The sequence below is a fragment of the Pelophylax lessonae genome (genome assembly GCF_965119305.1).
Source record: "Pelophylax lessonae genome assembly, chromosome: 7".
NCBI classification, from domain to species: domain Eukaryota; kingdom Metazoa; phylum Chordata; class Amphibia; order Anura; family Ranidae; genus Pelophylax; species Pelophylax lessonae.
In genome coordinates, this window is record NC_138774.1 from 271,032,021 (window position 1) to 271,050,089 (window position 18,069).

Genomic DNA, 18,069 nt, shown 5'->3' on the forward strand with positions numbered 1-18,069 from the left:
CTAATACTTACCTGAGCCCCCTTTCTATCCAGCGTTGCCTACGAGTGCCTCAGCTGTCCAGGACTCTTTCTCTTGATTGGCTGGGACACCACAGTGGTGCCATTGGCTCCCGTTGCTGTCAATCAAACCCTCATAGCAAGCTGCTTGCTGTGGGGGCACTCAAAAGAAAGGAGGGAGGGGCCAGGGGCAGCAGCCAGGGACCCGAGAAGAGGAGGATCCAGGCTGCCCTAAGCAAAACCAACTGCACAGAGGAGGGAAGTATAACATGTTTGTTATTTAACCACTTCTGGACAGAAAGTATTTGCCCCCTTAATGACCAGGCCATATTTTGTGATTCGGCACTGCGTTACTTTAACGGACAATTGCGCGGTCATGCGACACTGTATCCAAATAAAATTGATGTCCTTTTTTCCCACAAATAGAGCTTTCTTTTGGCGGTATTTGATCACCTCTGCGATTTTTATTTTTTACGCTATAAACAAAAAAAAACAGCGACAATTCTGGAAAAAAAAATCACTTTCTGCTATATAACATTCCCCAAAAAATTTTAAAAATTAAATTTTTTTACACAATTTAGGCCAATTTTCTGCTACATATTTTTGGTAAAAAAAAAAATGCAATAAGCGTATTTTTATTGGTTTGCGCAAGTTATCTTGTCTACTAACTACAGGAAAGATTTGTCATTTTTATTTTTTTATTTTTTTACTAGTAATGGCGGCGATCTGCACACTGCGACATTACGGTGGACAGATCGGACCCCTAACTGACATTTTTTACACTTTTGGAGGGACCAGTGACATTACTACAATAATCAGTGCTAAAAATATGCACTGTTACTGTAATAATGACACTGGCAGGGAAGGGGTTTACACTGTGGATAATCAAGGGGTTAAATGTGAGCCTAGGGGAGTGATTCTAACTGTATGGGGGCGTGGCTTGTAAAATTACCATAGAGACATGTGTTCCTACATAGAAGGATCACAGGCGCTCTGTGATCATTCCAGGGAGAAGAACGGTTGGCTTTGTTTACAACAGGTGACTGTTCTTCTCTCTCAGCGGGGAACGATCGCGGGTGGCCGGTGGCAATCAGAGCTGCCTGCCCCATGCATCAGAGTCCCTGCTGGTGATGGGGAGCGCGACCGACATAGACCTACGTTGCTTTGCGCAGGAGGGGGGCTGCCTGCCGGCGGGCGGTACTGAAGCTGTTAATAGAAGAAAAAAAAACAAGACTTTACAATCTCTTTAAGTGTACAGATATTACAGAGTGTGCAGGATTACCTCTGTTTCTTCTGGAGAGGTAGAGGTGATGGGGTATAAAAGTAGACTTCCACATATTTGGCCACTTCATGCCTGCTTTAATGACAAGGGAAATGGGCTTCAAGTGGAATACCAAACTAAACCCCCCCGCCCAACACCTATACTGGCTAACCTATGTAACAAAGATGTAAATACTTTACAGGCTGCTCCAGTATGGTCACTTAATCGCTTGTCAGCCAGCGGCAGCTGCAGGGGAGAGTGTAGTTGATGGTGGCTGTACAGCCTAGGAGCAGTGACATTACCCATAGGCTCCTATGGCCCGTCTGTTAATGGCGCTCCCTCCTCTCCCCTGCAGCCACTGCTGGCTGACAAAGAGGAGCCGAATCACGTGACTGGACTGAAATAGCCTGAGAATAGGGAAGAATATACATCTTTCTTACACAGGTTAGTCAGCATAGGTGTTAAAGAGGGAGCATTTTTAAGAGTAGTTATGTTTTGCCTGGAATTTTACTTTAGATTTTGATATCTAAACCCAAAACCCCAAACGCACTCTATTTCAGCTTGCTTGGATGTGGTGGCTGCATTCGCTTTCTGTTTTTAGTTTTTTTCCTTCGATGTGGCCAGTAACACACTTTCCTGTCTTAGGGTGTAGGAGCAATGGAGACACCCTTGGAAAGCAGCTCTGTCTGTAGAGGGTAGTCATAGATGGACTAGTGGATTTAGACGGACTTTACATTAGTGGCAAACAAATTAAAACTACACTCCAGCAAATGCTTTTCTAAGCAGGTATAGCAGTGGGTTTCTGTTCTATTTAGGATAAAGGTTTTAGCCATATAATTGAAAGCTGATTATTGTAAGCAACCCTGTCAGTGGTAAATGGTTTGTATCAACCCTCCCAACTTCTGCTTTTACTGTACTGTTTGGTTTGTTAATGGAAGGTGAAAAATACCAGCAGGACCAACAAGTTTAAAAATAAAAAAATAAAAAGTCAGAGGGACTCAAAAAAGACTGCTTTGCCGGTTTTAGTGGCAGACTACAAGGAATATGTTTTTATATTAGCATTTAGTACCTCTTTAATCATGGGTATGGTATTCAGTGAAAATGGTTTATTTTTGGGGAAAAAATTAAAACCGTTCTGTAATATTTCAAGCAAGGTTATTCTGTACAGATAATCTGTTTCTCTGTTTCTCATTGAAAGGGATTTTTACTCAGATGTGTTATTTATTTATATATATATATATATATATATATATATATACTCAGATGTGTTATATAAATCTGTATTGGCAATCTTGGAGGAATAGAATAACCACTTGCCGTCCGCCCATCGTCAAATGATGGCGGAGCGGTGCTGCTCTTGTTCTGGGAGGATGTCCTATGACGGCGCCCCAGAACGGCCGCTCTCTCCCGCGCCTGCAGTGCGGCGATCGTGGCCGCTCTGTGTTCCTAGGACATGGCGCGACCCCGATCGTGGTAAAGAGCCAATGACTTGCTGTGTCCAATTACAGCCGGTCACATGTAAATGAGGAAGTGCCGTTCATTGGCTGTCCTCTCCTTACACTGTCACTGTGGCGAGGAGAGCCGATCAGCAGCTCCTCCTCAAAGTGCAGTCTAGGACAGGTAATCGGGGCAAGGATCATCAGTGCCCTGATTACAGTAGAGTAAAAAAGTGCCCATAAGTCACCCCAACCAGTGCCCATAGTGTGCCAATCAGTGCCCTGATTACAGTAGAGTAAAAAAGTGCCCATAAGTCACCCCAACCAGTGCCCATAGTGCTGCCAGTGTGTGCCCATCAGTACCCTGATTACAGTAGAGTAAAAAAGTGCCCATAAGTCACCCCAACCAGTTCCCATAGTGCAGCAAGTGTGTGCCCATCAGTGCCCTAATTACAGTAGAGTAAAACAGTTCCCATAAGTCACCCCAACCAGTGCCTATAGTGCTGCCAGTGTGTGCTCATCAGTGCCCTGATTACAGTAGAGTAAAAAAGTGCCCATAAGTCACCCCAACCAGTGCCCATAGTGCTGCCAGTGTGTGCCCATCAGTGCCCTGATTACAGTAGAGTAAAAAAGTGCCCATAAGTCACCCCAACCAGTACCCATAGTGCTGCCAGTGTGTGCCCATCAGTGCTTGCTCATCTGTGCTGCCTATTAGTGCTACCCGACAGTGCCCATCAGAGCTGCCTATCAGTGCCGCCTTTCAGTGCGGCATATTAGTACCTCCTCATCAGTGCCCATAAATACCACCTCATCAGTGCCGCATCATCAGCACACATCAGTGAAGGAGAAAAATTACTTATTTTCAAAATTTTATGACCGAAAATAAGAAAACCTTCTTTTTTTTTTTTTTTTTTTTTTAGTAAGAAATAAAAGACCCAGTGGTGATAAAATACCACCAAAAGAAAGCTCTATTTGTGCGAAAAAAATGATAAAAACTTCATATGGGTACAGTCTAGCATGACCGCGCAATTGTCATTGAAAGTGTGACAGCGCTGAAAATTGTCAGGAAGGGGGTGAAAGGGCCCGGTATTGAGGAGGTTACTAGAAAGTAAGGACGCATTCACACAGGGCGATTACTTTCATGGCCTGGTGCAGGGCCGTGCTTTCTGGCAGTCCTATAGTTAGTATAGTGGCTCCGACCGGAGATGACAGTTTATTTTTTTATTCAGCCCAGGTCGATCGGACAAAAACGGTGTGTACCAGGCTTAAGGTTTCATGTTTTATTTACCCTGGATTAGTTCTCTCCATTTGTTTGGCTTTGCTCGGCTAGCAGTGGGTGGGTTGCTTGACCTTGGCATGTCGTGGATTCTGTCTGTTCTGATAACAACTAAATGACTTAAGCCAGAATTTTACTTTACCTGAACAATTCATAAATTTCACATGCATTTTGTTTTTCCTTTTTTTCTTTCCTCTAGGAAACCCATTGTTTGTGGAATCTCCTCGCTTGGTATCGACCACACAGTCATTCTGGGAGACACTATAGAGAAGATTGCCTGGCAAAAAGGGGGCATATTTAAGGTTAGGAATTGATGTGTACTTGGTGGTTTTTCTCCACCTGTCCAGCTAACCTTGTGGCTTTGAGAGATGAAATGATCAGCACAAATTTATGATTCCCAACAATATGAAAGGTGCTACTGCACCAATGAATTTAAATAACTATTTGTGCCAACATACAGTGGGTATGGAAAGTATTCAGACCCCCCTTAAATTTTTCACTCTTTGTTATATTGCAGCCATTTGCTAAAATCATTTAAGTTCATTCTTCTTCCTCATGAATGTACACATAGCACCCCATACTGACAGAAAAACACAGAATTGTTGACATTGTTGCAGATTTATTAAAAAAGAAAAACTGAAATATCACATGGTCCTAAGTATTCAGACCCTTTGCTGTGACACTCATATATTTAACTCGGGTGCTTTCCATTTCTTCTGATCATCCTTGAGATGGTTCTACACCTTCATTTGAGTCCAGCTGTGTTTGATTATACTGATTGGACTTGATTAGGAAAGCCACACACCTGTCTATATAAGACCTTCCAGATCACAATGCATGAGCAAATGAGAATCATGAGGTCAAAGGAACTGCCTGAAGAGCTCAGAGACAGAATTGTGGCAAGGCACAGATCTGGCCAAGGTTACAAAAAGATTTCTGCTGCACTTAAGGTTCCTAAGAGCACAGTGGCCTCCATAATCCTCAAATGGAAGACGTTTGGGACGACCAGAACCCTTCCTAGAGCTGGCCGTCCGGCCAAACTGAGCTATCGGGGGAGAAGAGCCTTGGTGAGAGAGGTAAAGAAGAACCCAAAGATCACTGTGGCTGAGCTCCAGAGATGCAGTCAGGAGATGGGAGAAAGTTGTAGAAAGTCAACCATCACTGCAGCCCTCCACCAGTCGGGGCTTTATGGCAGAGTGGCCCAACGGAAGCCTCTCCTCAGTGTAAGACACATGAAAGCCCGCATGGAGTTTGCTAAAAAAAACACCTTAAATGATTTTAGCAAATGGCTGCAATATTAACAAAGGGTGAAAAATTTAAGGGGGTCTGAATACTTTCCGTACCCACTGTATATGTGTGTGTAATTTGTAAAAGTGCTAATGTGCCAATAAATGGTTATACATGTGATAGGAAACAAAAATAGTTTTTTAAAAAAGTTCAATATTGCAAAAAACTAAATTGTTCTAAAAAGTGCAAGTGCAGTGCAGTACATTCAGTAAATAGTTTGAATAAACATCAATAAATCAATATCCTAAAAGAAAAAGTGCAGTGAATCGCTGTAAAAATGTCTTCAATCAAACTACATAGAGTAAATAAATCAATACTCGATAAGAAATCAATAATCAATAAATAGTCAATTTAAGATAAAGTCCCAAGTGAAAAAAGTGCAATTAGTGCTAGTATCCAACAGATAGATATTCTCAGTGTGTACACGTGAAGGAATCACACCATATGTGCTCCACTGTTTCCACCAAATCGGACTCACCAGATATGGAGCTGATCAAATTATAGACCAGCATTCGCTGATCAATTATTGCCCAGCATGATGGTTATAGCTTATAATCCTATCATGAGCTTGTTATTCTCCAGATAATACAGGATGAGGGTAATCAATGGGTGGAAAAAGAATAACCCGGATAGTGTAATTCCGTATGACATTACATTCTTTAGGGCGGGACTAGGACACCGAGGAAACACTGCATGGACTACACTCCACGCTAACGGCTTGGACTTTACACAGCCGCAGTGTAGGAGCTATAAGGCTGAGATTCCTAGTAGAAATGTGTGAGTGTAACCTTAATCTTTTAATAAAGAATGTAATGTAATGCTGCACACAGAAGGCTTTTTATCTTAATGCATAGAATGCATTAGGATAAAAAACCTCCTGACTTTAGAACCACTTTAAGGATATTGCTTAGTGTCCCTTTAAAGAGGTTGTACACTCGTTCAAAAAATTTTTTTTTTTCTTACAACCTGCAAGAGAAAGACATAATGAGCTAGTATGCATCGCAGACTAGCTCATTATGAAATACTTACCTTAGAACGAGCCCCCGCCGTGCCGCTCTCTTACCTGTATGACGAGCGACATGTTCAGTCGCCCGTCTTCCGGGATCGCGGCATCCGGCCATCTGATTGGCCGGAGCCGCGGTGACGTCACTCCCGCGCACGCGCGCGGGAGCCGACGGTCACGGCACGGGGCTCTGAAAGAACGGCACGATCAGCCGTTCCTTCAGAGCGCATGCGCCAGTGACGTCACTGGCTGCATTAAAGGTAAATATCTCCTAAACTGTACATGTTTAGGAGATATTTACAGTACCTATAGGTAAGCCTTATCATAGGCTTACCTATAGGTACAACTTCCTGAGGAGGGTTTACTTCCTCTTTAAATAGCCTTTCAAAAGCTTGTGTTTTATTTATTCTCTGTACTTCTCTTTAGAGAAATAACTTTAGTTTCATGATAAATGGGGAAAAAAAAATACAAATTAAACGTATACTTTGTTTCAATCTATCGTTCGAGAGAATTTAGATTTCTTCTAGTTTTTGTGTCTTCAAAATATATATATATATATATATATATATATATATATATATATATATATATATATATATATATATATATCAAAGATAATTTGTGGAAAGCAGTACCGCCAAAAGAATGTCTTGTCTGCTCAAAAATATTTTCTAAATCACATTGGTTTTGGAAAATGGACATCATTGGTATATACTTGTACTTGGAATTAAAGGCCTTTTAATTAAAAAATCTTCAAATTTTTATTTATTTATTTTTGTTCGTCAGTGGATCTCTTGTAGAGATAAGAACAAAAAGGAGAAGCGCCACTAAGTGTAGCAGGACTGGTAACCTTTAATTAGACCCCTATAAGGGGCTACTCACAGGAGGTGGGTATAAAACAAGCTCGTCATGGGTCCAGAATGCCAGATGGAGGAACAGCCCACAGGAGCTGTGTGTGCTTCGGGGATGTGGCAGAGGAAGCTGGCCGGTGGAAGGTGGCGTAGAGGCAGAATGACGTCAGCGGGACCAGAATGCAATGTGACGCGTTTCAGAGCATGTGCACTCCTTTGTCAAGCTGCTGTCCACCGAACTGTGAGAGACACTGGCTGGCTTCCTCCTCCACGTCCCCAGAGCACACTGCAATACACTCGATGGCACCTGCAGGTCGTTCCTCCATCTGGCGTTCCAGACTTTCGCCACGATGAGCCTGTTTTTTACCTACCTCCTGTGAGTAGCCCATTATGGGGGTCTAATTAAATGTTTCCAGTCCTACTACACTTAGTGGCGCTTCTCCTTTTTGTTCTCTCTCCTGAATCTCAGAGCCAGCTACAGCTCCCGGACTAGCATGTCCTAGGGATGTTCTTCTAGGACATTTTGCATTTATTGTATATTGATTTATCTGTTGCCCCCCCCCATTAAGAAACTCTGCTTTTGCACCTACAATTACTCCCCCTAGAGACTCTCCTGTAAACTGGTTTGTTGTGTCTTTCAGCCGGGTGTTCCTGCGTTTACTGTCCCTCAGTCTGCCAGTCCTCTACAGGTGCTAATTAATAGAGCACAGGAGATTGGAGTAAGTTCCTGTTCTGTTAATCTTTCTGATTGTCCTGATTTGCACAGTTACCCACTAATGCTGTTTGTCTTCCAGTGCCCTTTATACATGTGTCCAGACATAGCGGAATATGAGGAGGAGGAGGGGAAGTCTTTTCACCTGGGTCTGGCTGGAGATCATCAGAAATCAAACGCATCCCTGGCACTACAGTTGGCACAGATGTGGCTTCAGCAAAGAGGATGCAAAGGTAAAATACAATAAAATGTGCAGCATATGGGTCCTTTTACACGGGCACACCGCTCGATGGAGTCCGTACTGCTCATCGGGGGGGTCGATCCGCCGGTCCCCGCTGAGCAGGCGGATGACAGCTCCGTCTCCGCTCTGTGTGCAGAGACGGACCTGTTAGATCCCCGCTGTCCTCTATGGGGAGATCGGATGAGAATTTACCGGTCCGCCTGTCCATTCTCATCCGATCCTCCAGACAGATGCAAAATAGGTTTTCCATGCGTCCGGATTTCACGGACAGGATTGGATCGGAGAGCAGCGGGTGTCAGTGGAGATGTCTCTGCTGACACCCGCTGCCCCATAGGGATGCATGGAGCATCCGATCAGGTCCACCTGAAAAACTGACAGGCGGATCGAATCGGATCGCCCGTGTGAAAGGGGCCTATGGTGAGCTCTCCACGTCAACCCGGAGGGGCAAAGAAGGTATTGAATATAGGTTCATGTTGAAAGATACTTAACTTGATTGACGTCATTATAGGTAACATGCCCCGGAGGTATTTTTTGTTGTAAAAAAGTGTATTTCCTAATATTGTACATCACAGGACACTTCATATTCATTACTATTTGGGTGTTATGCTGCCACCTTCAGGTGAATGAACACTGGTCAAAAAAAAGGCAAGAATTCCCCATGCTGACGTAACCCCTCTCAGCTCAGCAATATTTCAAGCAATGGAAACATAGATGGGAGGAATCCCTCTGTCCTGATTTCCAGATTCAAATCTGACAGCTGCTGCAGGTGAAAAGAACCCCCCACACACTCGGAAAGGAAGGGGGGGGGGGATTCTTGGCTACATGTTGTACCCTAAATATGGGAGTTGACCTTTTTAAGGAAAAGTTCAGTAGAAAAATTTTCTAATAGACCCTGATGTCTCTGTAAAGAAGACCACTCACCTGTACAATGTTACATAGGGGGCTTTTAAGCACCAAGGGCACATCTATGTTGATAAATGCCAATTGAGCAACATATTGGGAATCACTATGCCTGTAAGACTGTGAGGAATAGCACTAGGGCCATCGTTTACTGTTAACCCTGATAAGCTGTAGAAATGTTTAGTGTTGGCTATGTAACAGTATCCCTGTTACTGTTTTGCAGGTGTTCGCAGTTATGAGACCTGACAGATTTGGTATATATTTTTTTACCCGAGACAAACCTATTTTTTATATATATATATCTATATATATAATATAATTTTTTTTTTTTTTAAAATCGGGATTATTTTATGTGCACTAAAATACATTTTTCAGTTTTTTGTTTTTTTTTTTAAACTAAAAATATTGTTTTGATAAACAGTTCAAACATCATATGGCATAAAAAAATGTGCAGCTACCTTTTTTTTTATATTTTTACAGACCCCCTGCTTTCTGTAAATTTATAATGATTGGGTATTACTAAACTAATTGGGGGATTGGAGGACCTAAATTATGAGGAGCGATTACAAGCTCTTAATTTATTCTCCTTGGAGAGGAGAGACCTGAGAGGGCACATGATAGCGATTTACAAATACATCAATTGCGATCCTAGCATAGGTAGAACTGGAGAAAGTCCAGAGAAGGGCAACAAAAATAATTAGGGGAATGGAGGACATCGGCTATGAGGAAAGACTACAAGCACTGAACTTATTCTCTCTGGAGAAGAGACGATTGAGGGGGGATATGATATCAATGTACAAATACTGTACTGGCAACCCTAGCATATGGAAAAACCTATTCAGAGAAAGGAAATACAATAAGACACGTGGCCACTCACTAAAACTAGAGGAAAGGCGGTTTAACCTTAAAATACGTAAGGGGTTCTTCACTGGGAGAGCGGTAAAGATGTAGAATTCTCTTCCACAAGCAGTCGTATCAGCAGGGAGCATCGATGGTTTCAAAAAACTATTAGATGGGCACCTTAAAGACCACAACATACAGGGGTATTCAATGTACAACATACAGGGGTATACAATGTACAACATACAGGGGTATTCAATGTACAACATACAGGGGTATTCAATGTACAACATACAGGGGTATTCAATGTACAACATACAGGGGTATTCAATGTACAACATACAGGGGTATTCAATGTACAACATACAGGGGTATTCAATGTACAACATACAGGGGTATACAATGTACAACATACAGGGGTATACAATGCACAACATACAGGGGTATGCAATGCACAACATACAGGGGTATGCAATGCACAACATACAGGGGTATACAATGCACAACATACAGGGGTATACAATGCACAACATACAGGGGTATACAATGCACAACATACAGGGGTATGCAATGCACAACATACAGGGGTATGCAATGTACAACATACAGGGGTATACAATGCACAACATACAGGGGTATACAATGCACAACATACAGGGGTATACAATGCACAACATACAGGGGTATACAATGCACAACATACAGGGGTATACAATGCACAACATACAGGGGTATACAATGCACAACATACAGGGGTATACAATGTACGGTTAACAGCAAACACACACACACATCATAGGTTGAACTGGATGGACTGGTGTCTTTTTCAACCTCACAAAATATGTATGCAACTATGTAACTACTATGTATCCATTAACATTCATCAGGCCAAGAATGCATATTTCAATGTGTGGGTACTAGAAAAAAAAAATTATTTTGTATGATTTTCTTTTAGGGTTTGGAGAACCAAAAATTCCAAGTCCGACGCTTCCTTTAGTAAAGTGGCCACTTCCATTGGCATCGGCTTTCCGTCCCAGTCTTCCAATGGTTAAAGGTAAGATAATGAGCTGCAATGACTCTTCTATGCACTTATATACAAGGGGAAGGCCAAAAATAGGATTTTTGTACTCGCCATGAAGTCATTTTTTCGGAGTCGATTGAGGGGCACAGGAAGGCTATATAGTTATACTGTTGCCTACAGGAAAATTGGACACTGACTCAGATGGAGGGGGAAAAAAAACTGTAGGCTAGCTCAGGATAACCTCTCCCAATACTAGCATGCCTCTGTTTTTTGTAGCAAGCAGTACAAATAGCATGATTCTAAACCCGGAAAGGTTGGACCTATGTCCCTCCATGGATTAATGAATATTTTATGATAAGTACAGAAGTGTTATATTCTTGAGGGACGCAGGAAAACTTTAACCATTTCAATACTAGGGATTTTCCCTCCTTCCTGCCCAGGCCAATTTTCACCTTTTAACGCTTTCACTCTTTGAATGACAATTGTGCTGTCATTCAATGCTTTACACAAATTCAATTATATGATCATTTTTTTGAGACCGCTTTCTTTTGACGGTATTTAATCACCACTGGGTTTTTTTTTTTTTTTTTTAAACGACAGAACATTTTGAAAAAAGTTTTTATTAGTTTCTGTTAACTTTTGTAAGTAATTTCTCTCCTTCACTGATGTGTGCTAATGAGATGGCACTGATGAGATGGCACTGAGGGGCACTGATGAGGTGACACTAGTATGCTGCACTGATAATCAGTTTAGGTCTCCCTGTGAGGAAATGCCACTGATCGGCTCTCCTCTCCTCACACGCTGTCAGTGAAAGCTGATGACCAGCATTTCCTTGTTTACATGTGATAAGCTGTGATTGGACACAGCTGATCACATGGGTAGAGCCTCGTCATTGGCTCTTTACTCAGATCCAGGATGTGTTGTACCAGAATGAGAGAGCCACCTTGTGCCCGTCATTTTACTATATGGCGGGAGGTAGTTAAACTTCAGGACATCTGATAAACGGTCCAACTGAGGGGTGAGCAATGCAGCAAACACTTATGAATAAGCACATCTCTGTGTAAAACGCATCAACCCTCTGTCATCTCTGTCGTCTGGTGTGTCCTGTAGTCATTTCATTAAAATGGGCTGAGACTCCGACATGGCGTGCAGACATTTCTTTCATTGATCCTGTTCTCGGATGCCAGCCAGGGCTAGCATCCACACATGGAGCTGCAATCTGACTGATGTACTCACCTGGAGTGGCGTCTCCTTTTTTTCCAATACAGCAAACAAGTGGTAACAGGCCAAAAACAAAGGGGAACTAGGGCTTGCCTGCAACTCAAAGAGATGCCTGAAGGACTTGATGCCCTACAATGACATCAGATGAGACCGTCGAGTCCACCTGGTAGAATTTAGAGAATGCCTTCACAAAGGACCAGGTGGCAGCCTTAAAAGTCTGAGAAATCATTGCTTGATGCCAAATTCCTAGTGGCACTCACAGATCGAGTAGTAGCTTTGACTGGAAAGGGTGGAACCCAATCCTTCATACCATAGACGTTGATGATGGTCTGCTGAAGCCACATGGAGATGGTGGAATGAGAAGCTGGTGTACCTTTATGGGGTCCATCAAGGATTTCAAAAAATGAGACCATTTTCCTAAAGAAGCAGTAACAGAGCATCATATCCAGGCAATGGAGGGAAATTGTTTAGTGAACTGTAGTCAGACAGAGCGTAAATTCAGATGCAGAGTTTTGCCTATTGGGACTTTTAGGTGAAGCGCCCCACAGCCAGTAATAAAAAACATAGTACAGGTTTATGCCAGCAATAGAACTGGGAAAAGGTGTCCTAATGCCAAACAGTTGGCCCAAATATACAAATCCATTACATGGTTACATACAGTAATCAAATAGTCCATGGTAAGTGTGTCATAGCATCTATGGTGACCCAACGCATTTCACGAGTTCAGTCTCACTCTTCAGGGGTTGATGCATAGACAAAATCTGTAAAGTAAAACGGGTTAAAAAATATAACATAGTAATGAACATCGAAATGTATCAGGTTGATTGGAATGTGGGAATCAGACTAAGGGATTACGTACTCAGAAAAATGCAGAATGCTGCATGCGAAATTCGCACCGGCAGCCACCGGAGACGTCTGACCTGAGAGCTGTGGGTAAAGGATCCAAAATAGGACCGATGGAAAAACAGGCAAACCAAACCGTCCAACATGACCTGCCAGGGTGGTGGCTAGAAAAGAGTGTATATGGGTGGTGACGTGCACAATAAATTAAAAATAAAATAAAAAATGATGGAAAAGTAAAAAATTTGTGAGAAAATATTAAAATAATTAAATGGTCAAGAGCAACCACATGGTACAATTAGGAATGGTGAAATTGACCTGCACAGCTGAACAGCTCAGCACGTAAATTCAGAACCTACCTTAGGTGAGAAGGAAATCCTGGTACTCAGCGCCATTCTATCTCTATATAGGATCAGGAAATATTCCTTGCATTGGAGTTTCCAGTTTAGCCTTTTTGCCTGGTAGAGGTTACAGGAAATGGCAACTTGTGAGTAATGGTAGAGAAAGGAACATCTCAGTGGGTTTAAGTAGCGGTTTCTGATATGCAGAGAGGACCAGACTAAAATCTGTGAATACTAAAAGTATTCACAGGAAACTGACGGGGAAAGCTACATGGGAGACCCCCTGTACAGAGGTTGTAATCAGAAAGTAAGAGGCCAAATAGGGGAGAAAGCTGACCCTTGAGAATACTGATTTGCACTATGGTTAGAGAGAATTTCTCCCTTGGCGAAGAACCTAGAAACTTCTGAGAGTGAGGTATGTGCAGTGATAGACCTTGCAAGAAATATATGTCCTAACTGTGAGCGTTGTAGCAATCAGACTCTGATGCTTGTCACTTTTTATTTGGCAAGAAGTTTATGGCAATCTGTACAGCCCATAAAGCATCTGCCAGGAGTCAGGTCAACATACCACATCCTGAGTTAGTCTGGTACAATGACACTCTCCATAATGCCCTTTATCTCCATCCTGTGAAGAAGATGAAGAAATTTCAGGTGAGGAAAGTCGGAGATAAAGATGTACTGATCCCACAAGGCCACCATAGCATCAACTGTTTCTGGGAGAGGATCATTGTACCTTTGAGGACAAACCTGTCAAGTTTGTTGTTGAGCCTGGAAGCTATGAGGTCCACATCTGGCATCCACCCATCTGCAGCACAGGTCCTAGAACAGGGTTAGGGGCCACTCCACCGGGTACAGGTGCTGTCGTCTGAGGAACTCTGCCTGCCAATTGTCTATGCCTGGAATGTACTTGGCTGACAAGGATGTAAAGTTTTTTTTTTTTTTTTTGTCCAGAACAAAATCCGCTCTAATTCCTGCTGTGACAAGACATCTGCTTCCTCCTTGATTTATGTATGCTGCCACCATAATGTTGACTGATGGAATCTGAATCAGATGACCTTCCAGTAGGCTGTTCGAACATGAGAGACAGTGAAATAGTTTGAAGTTGAAGGATGGTGATCAGGAGGTGGAAGTACATTGACGACCTGCATAGGAATTCTCACAATTCACACTGGCTTCCATTTTTTGGATTCTCCCGAAGAAAGGGTTACTGGACTTTAGAGCAAGATTCCTGAGCCACTGGGCCAAGGTCAACCTGGTTCTTGGTGAAGGATGTTTGTTAGAGGGCTGAAGTGAAACTGGGCAAATGACACGGCCTTAAAGGAGGCCGGCAGCAAACAGAACGGTAATGGCAGACTGGCTCCTCTTGGACAAGTCCATCAAAGACTAGAGTGACCCAGAATCGGACAGTTTCTGCTACTGATGGCTTTGCAGCTGCGAATGCCAATAGCAGATCAGATGTAGACTCTGCAGGAAAAAGCGTGAGATCAAACTTGTGATTAACTGGGTAATTAAAGCTGTAATAATCACCTGTGAGGGCGGAGAATGGCCCGTCACACTTGGACTAAATGAGAACAGAACAGACTTTAACCACTTGCGGTCCATCTGCCCTACAATCTACTGTGATTAGACATCCCACAAAGGCGAAGCGACGTACCTGTAGGTTGCCTGCTTCCGGGTTTAGGGCACGGCCACCTGGCCGGCTCCCGCTGTGATGATTCAATGATTCATGGTCACGACCTGCTGATGTGGCTCTGGGCTGTGACAGAACAAAGCCAAAGTCTCTGTACAGAGGGAACAATTTGTTTCTTATCCCTAGAAAGCAGACATAAGAAAAAGTCTCCTGCGCTCTGAGAGGTGATGTTCTAACCACATCCATCCACACTCATGCAGCTACCAAAAACCTTCTACTTGGCATCACTTTCATGCTTCAGCCTTGCAGCCCCTTACAAGACCAGGGTAGTCTGGGACCACTGAAATCGAAAAAAAAAAATACAAGGGCGCACCGGCCCAGTGCATTATCCTCTAAAAAGGTTTTATTAAATAAAAGGTATAAAAATACTCAAACAAGTTCTTGATATAAGCATATCAAGTGGGTATATTGCCATCAGCATCAACATCAAAGGGGTGTATCGTCCTCTTAAGCTGGAAAGGCTTACGCGTTTCGAGGCTTAGCCTCCTCCTCAGAGCCTCTATAAGAAAAAGATCTGTAGTAAAAAAACAGCACACATTTAACCCCTTCATCCTAGATGTTAACCCCTTCCCAGCCAGTGTCACTAGTACAGTGATGGTGTATATTAGCACTGATCACTGTATTAGTGTCACTGGTGATATTGGCAGTTTCAGGTCCCTTGCCAGCATCATTTCCTGTGTGCCGGTTTTCAGCCATCTTTATTGGTTGGCACATTCTAGCACACAGGGATCTGCCAGCCGCTGTAAGCTAAGCTGCACATGCACAGCACTGTTTACAGTCTGTGGATTGCTGTGAACAGGCAAGACATCTATAATGGTAAAATCTAAAAGATGAGGTTGTGCCGAGACCCGAGAAATAGAGACCCAACATGTCAAACCTTTAAAATTGCATGTGCCTGTGAAATGACGACCAACATCAGTATATTTTCCATAGGTGACGCTTTAAATGCCCCTACAGGTCATCTGATTAGAGTTATGTAGGAGCTCTGGTGCTAAAAATATTATTATACATGATTTATATAGTACCACAGTTACATAGTTAGTGAGGTTGAAAAAAGACATCAGTCCATCCAGTTCAACCTATTATGTGTGTGTGTGTTTGCTTTTAACCGTACATTGTATACCCCTGTATGTTGTGGTCTTTAAGGTGTCATCCAATCGTTTTTTGAAACTATCAATGCTCCCCGCTGATACGACTGCTTGTGGAAGAGAATTCCACATCCTTACCGTTCTTACAGTGAAGAACCCCTTACGCACTTTCCTCTAGTTTTAGTGAGTGGCCACGTGTCTTATTGTATCTCCTTTCTCTGAATAGTTTGTTCTTATGCTTGGGTCACCAGTACAGTATTTGTACATTGATATCATATCCCCCCTCAATCATCTCTTCTCCAGAGAGAAAAGGTTCAGTGCTTGTAGTCTTTCCTCATAGCTGATGTCCTCCATTCCCCTAATTATTTTTGTTGCCCTTCTCTGGACTTTCTCCAGTTCCAGCACATCCTTTCTGAGGACCGGTGCCCAGAACTGGACAGCATACTCCAGATGTGGCCGGACCAGAGTCTTGTAGAGTGGAAGAATAATCTCTTTATTTCTGGAGTGAATCCCCTTTTTTATACATCCCAGTATTCTGTTGGCTTTGCTTGCGGCGGCTTGGCATTGCATGCCACTGCCAAGCCTGTTGTCCACCAGTACCCCCAGGTCCTTTTCCATCCTAGACTCACCCAGAGGTTCCCCCCCTAGTGAGTAGCTTGCTTTCTGGTTTCTGGCCCCCAAGTGCATTACTTTACATTTTTCTATATTGAACCTCATCTGCCATGTAGTTGCCCACCCCGTTATTTTGTTCAGGTCTGCTTGCAAGATTTCCACATCCTGCATAGAAGATATTGGCATGCCTAATTTAGTATCATCTGCAAATACTGAGATTGTACTCGATATCCCCTCCTCTAGATCAACAGGATTGGTCCCAGGACAGAACCCTGGGGGACCCCACTTTCCACACCCACCCAATCAGAGTACTCCCCATTAATCATCACCCTCTGGACTCTACCCTGGAGCCAGTTCTCTATCCAGGTACTCACCTTATGGTCCATACCTACCTTCCTTAGTTTGTACAGTTTGCGCAGCGCTTTACAATATAAGGGGGGGGGGGGGCAGTACAATTACAATATAGTGCAATACAGAAGGAATAGGAGATCCCTGCTGGGATTTTTGGTCCTGGCATAAAAGTATTTTTTATGTAGATTTTTTTTAGCTAGTCTTCTTTTTCTTTTTTTTTTTTTTTCTTCTCTGTAATTTTTTCCTGTGAGATCTTCAAGCAACTATGCCTAGCTGGGCGATGGGCTGGATCCCTATATCCAGTGGTCACCCCAGTCTGGCCAGCGAGCGCGTGCAGGCCTTAGCCGCGACATAGTCCCACTGGACAAGGACTGGTCCCACAAGGTAAATGTCTCGCCAGGACGCACACGACCGTGTCTAGGCTTATGTCGCAGCTCTCCTATTTGGCCGACAGCCCCCCCACTTCGGTGGCGTGGGGTCCTGTCAGGAGATTGTGCCCGCCAGTGTTCCTGGTTGCTCTCACTGGTGTGGGCAGCGATAAGTAACGTGCTTCGCAATACACCTTTTCGTGCATGGGTATTCTATGTGACTTTTTTTTGGTGACTGGTTGTCTTTAATGATACACTGACCCCTGATGGTGTCACCTGTCTTTTGTGACACTGCATTCGATTCCTCCCTGGCCATACATGCTGCGGAATCTGACATGGGGACCCAGAAGTGATGATTTACACGTTGCTTCCGGATCATCCAGAAGGGGAAGGGAGCGGGTGCACATCCGTTCTGCTCTCTTCCGTCTACCTGGTGGCACCCGCTCTGTCGGGCCCAGCCGCAGAGCCTAGGATGTATGGCAGGTGGGTACACTCAGTACTGGGGGTGTTTTGGAAGTGACTGTGTGGCTGCCCAGCTGCTGGATCCCTTTTTCATTAACGGCCAGCAGTTGGCTTATCGAATATGCACACACTGCTGCATCCACTGGGAGTGTGTGCGCCAGTGCTGTCAGGTCTGTATGATGTATGGACTTGGCAGTAAAGAAAAAAAGTTTGAATCTTCCCTTGCATTTGTATCAATGCAGAAAAACTGGTAATGGGGCCCAGTGGCCACT

The 18,069-nt window shown here is 43.4% G+C and overlaps 1 protein-coding gene across 1 annotated transcript in view; it reads left to right on the top strand.

Moving 5' to 3' along the window:
- FPGS (folylpolyglutamate synthase) overlaps positions 1 to 18,069 on the top strand; it is a 61,461-nt gene that overhangs the window by 33,523 nt on the left and 9,869 nt on the right. The window contains exons 8-11 of the mRNA XM_082263934.1: positions 4,169 to 4,271; positions 7,752 to 7,829; positions 7,905 to 8,055; positions 10,759 to 10,857. Of these exons, the coding sequence (XP_082120060.1) occupies positions 4,169 to 4,271; positions 7,752 to 7,829; positions 7,905 to 8,055; positions 10,759 to 10,857 (431 nt within the window). The remainder of the gene's footprint in view (positions 1 to 4,168; positions 4,272 to 7,751; positions 7,830 to 7,904; positions 8,056 to 10,758; positions 10,858 to 18,069) is intronic.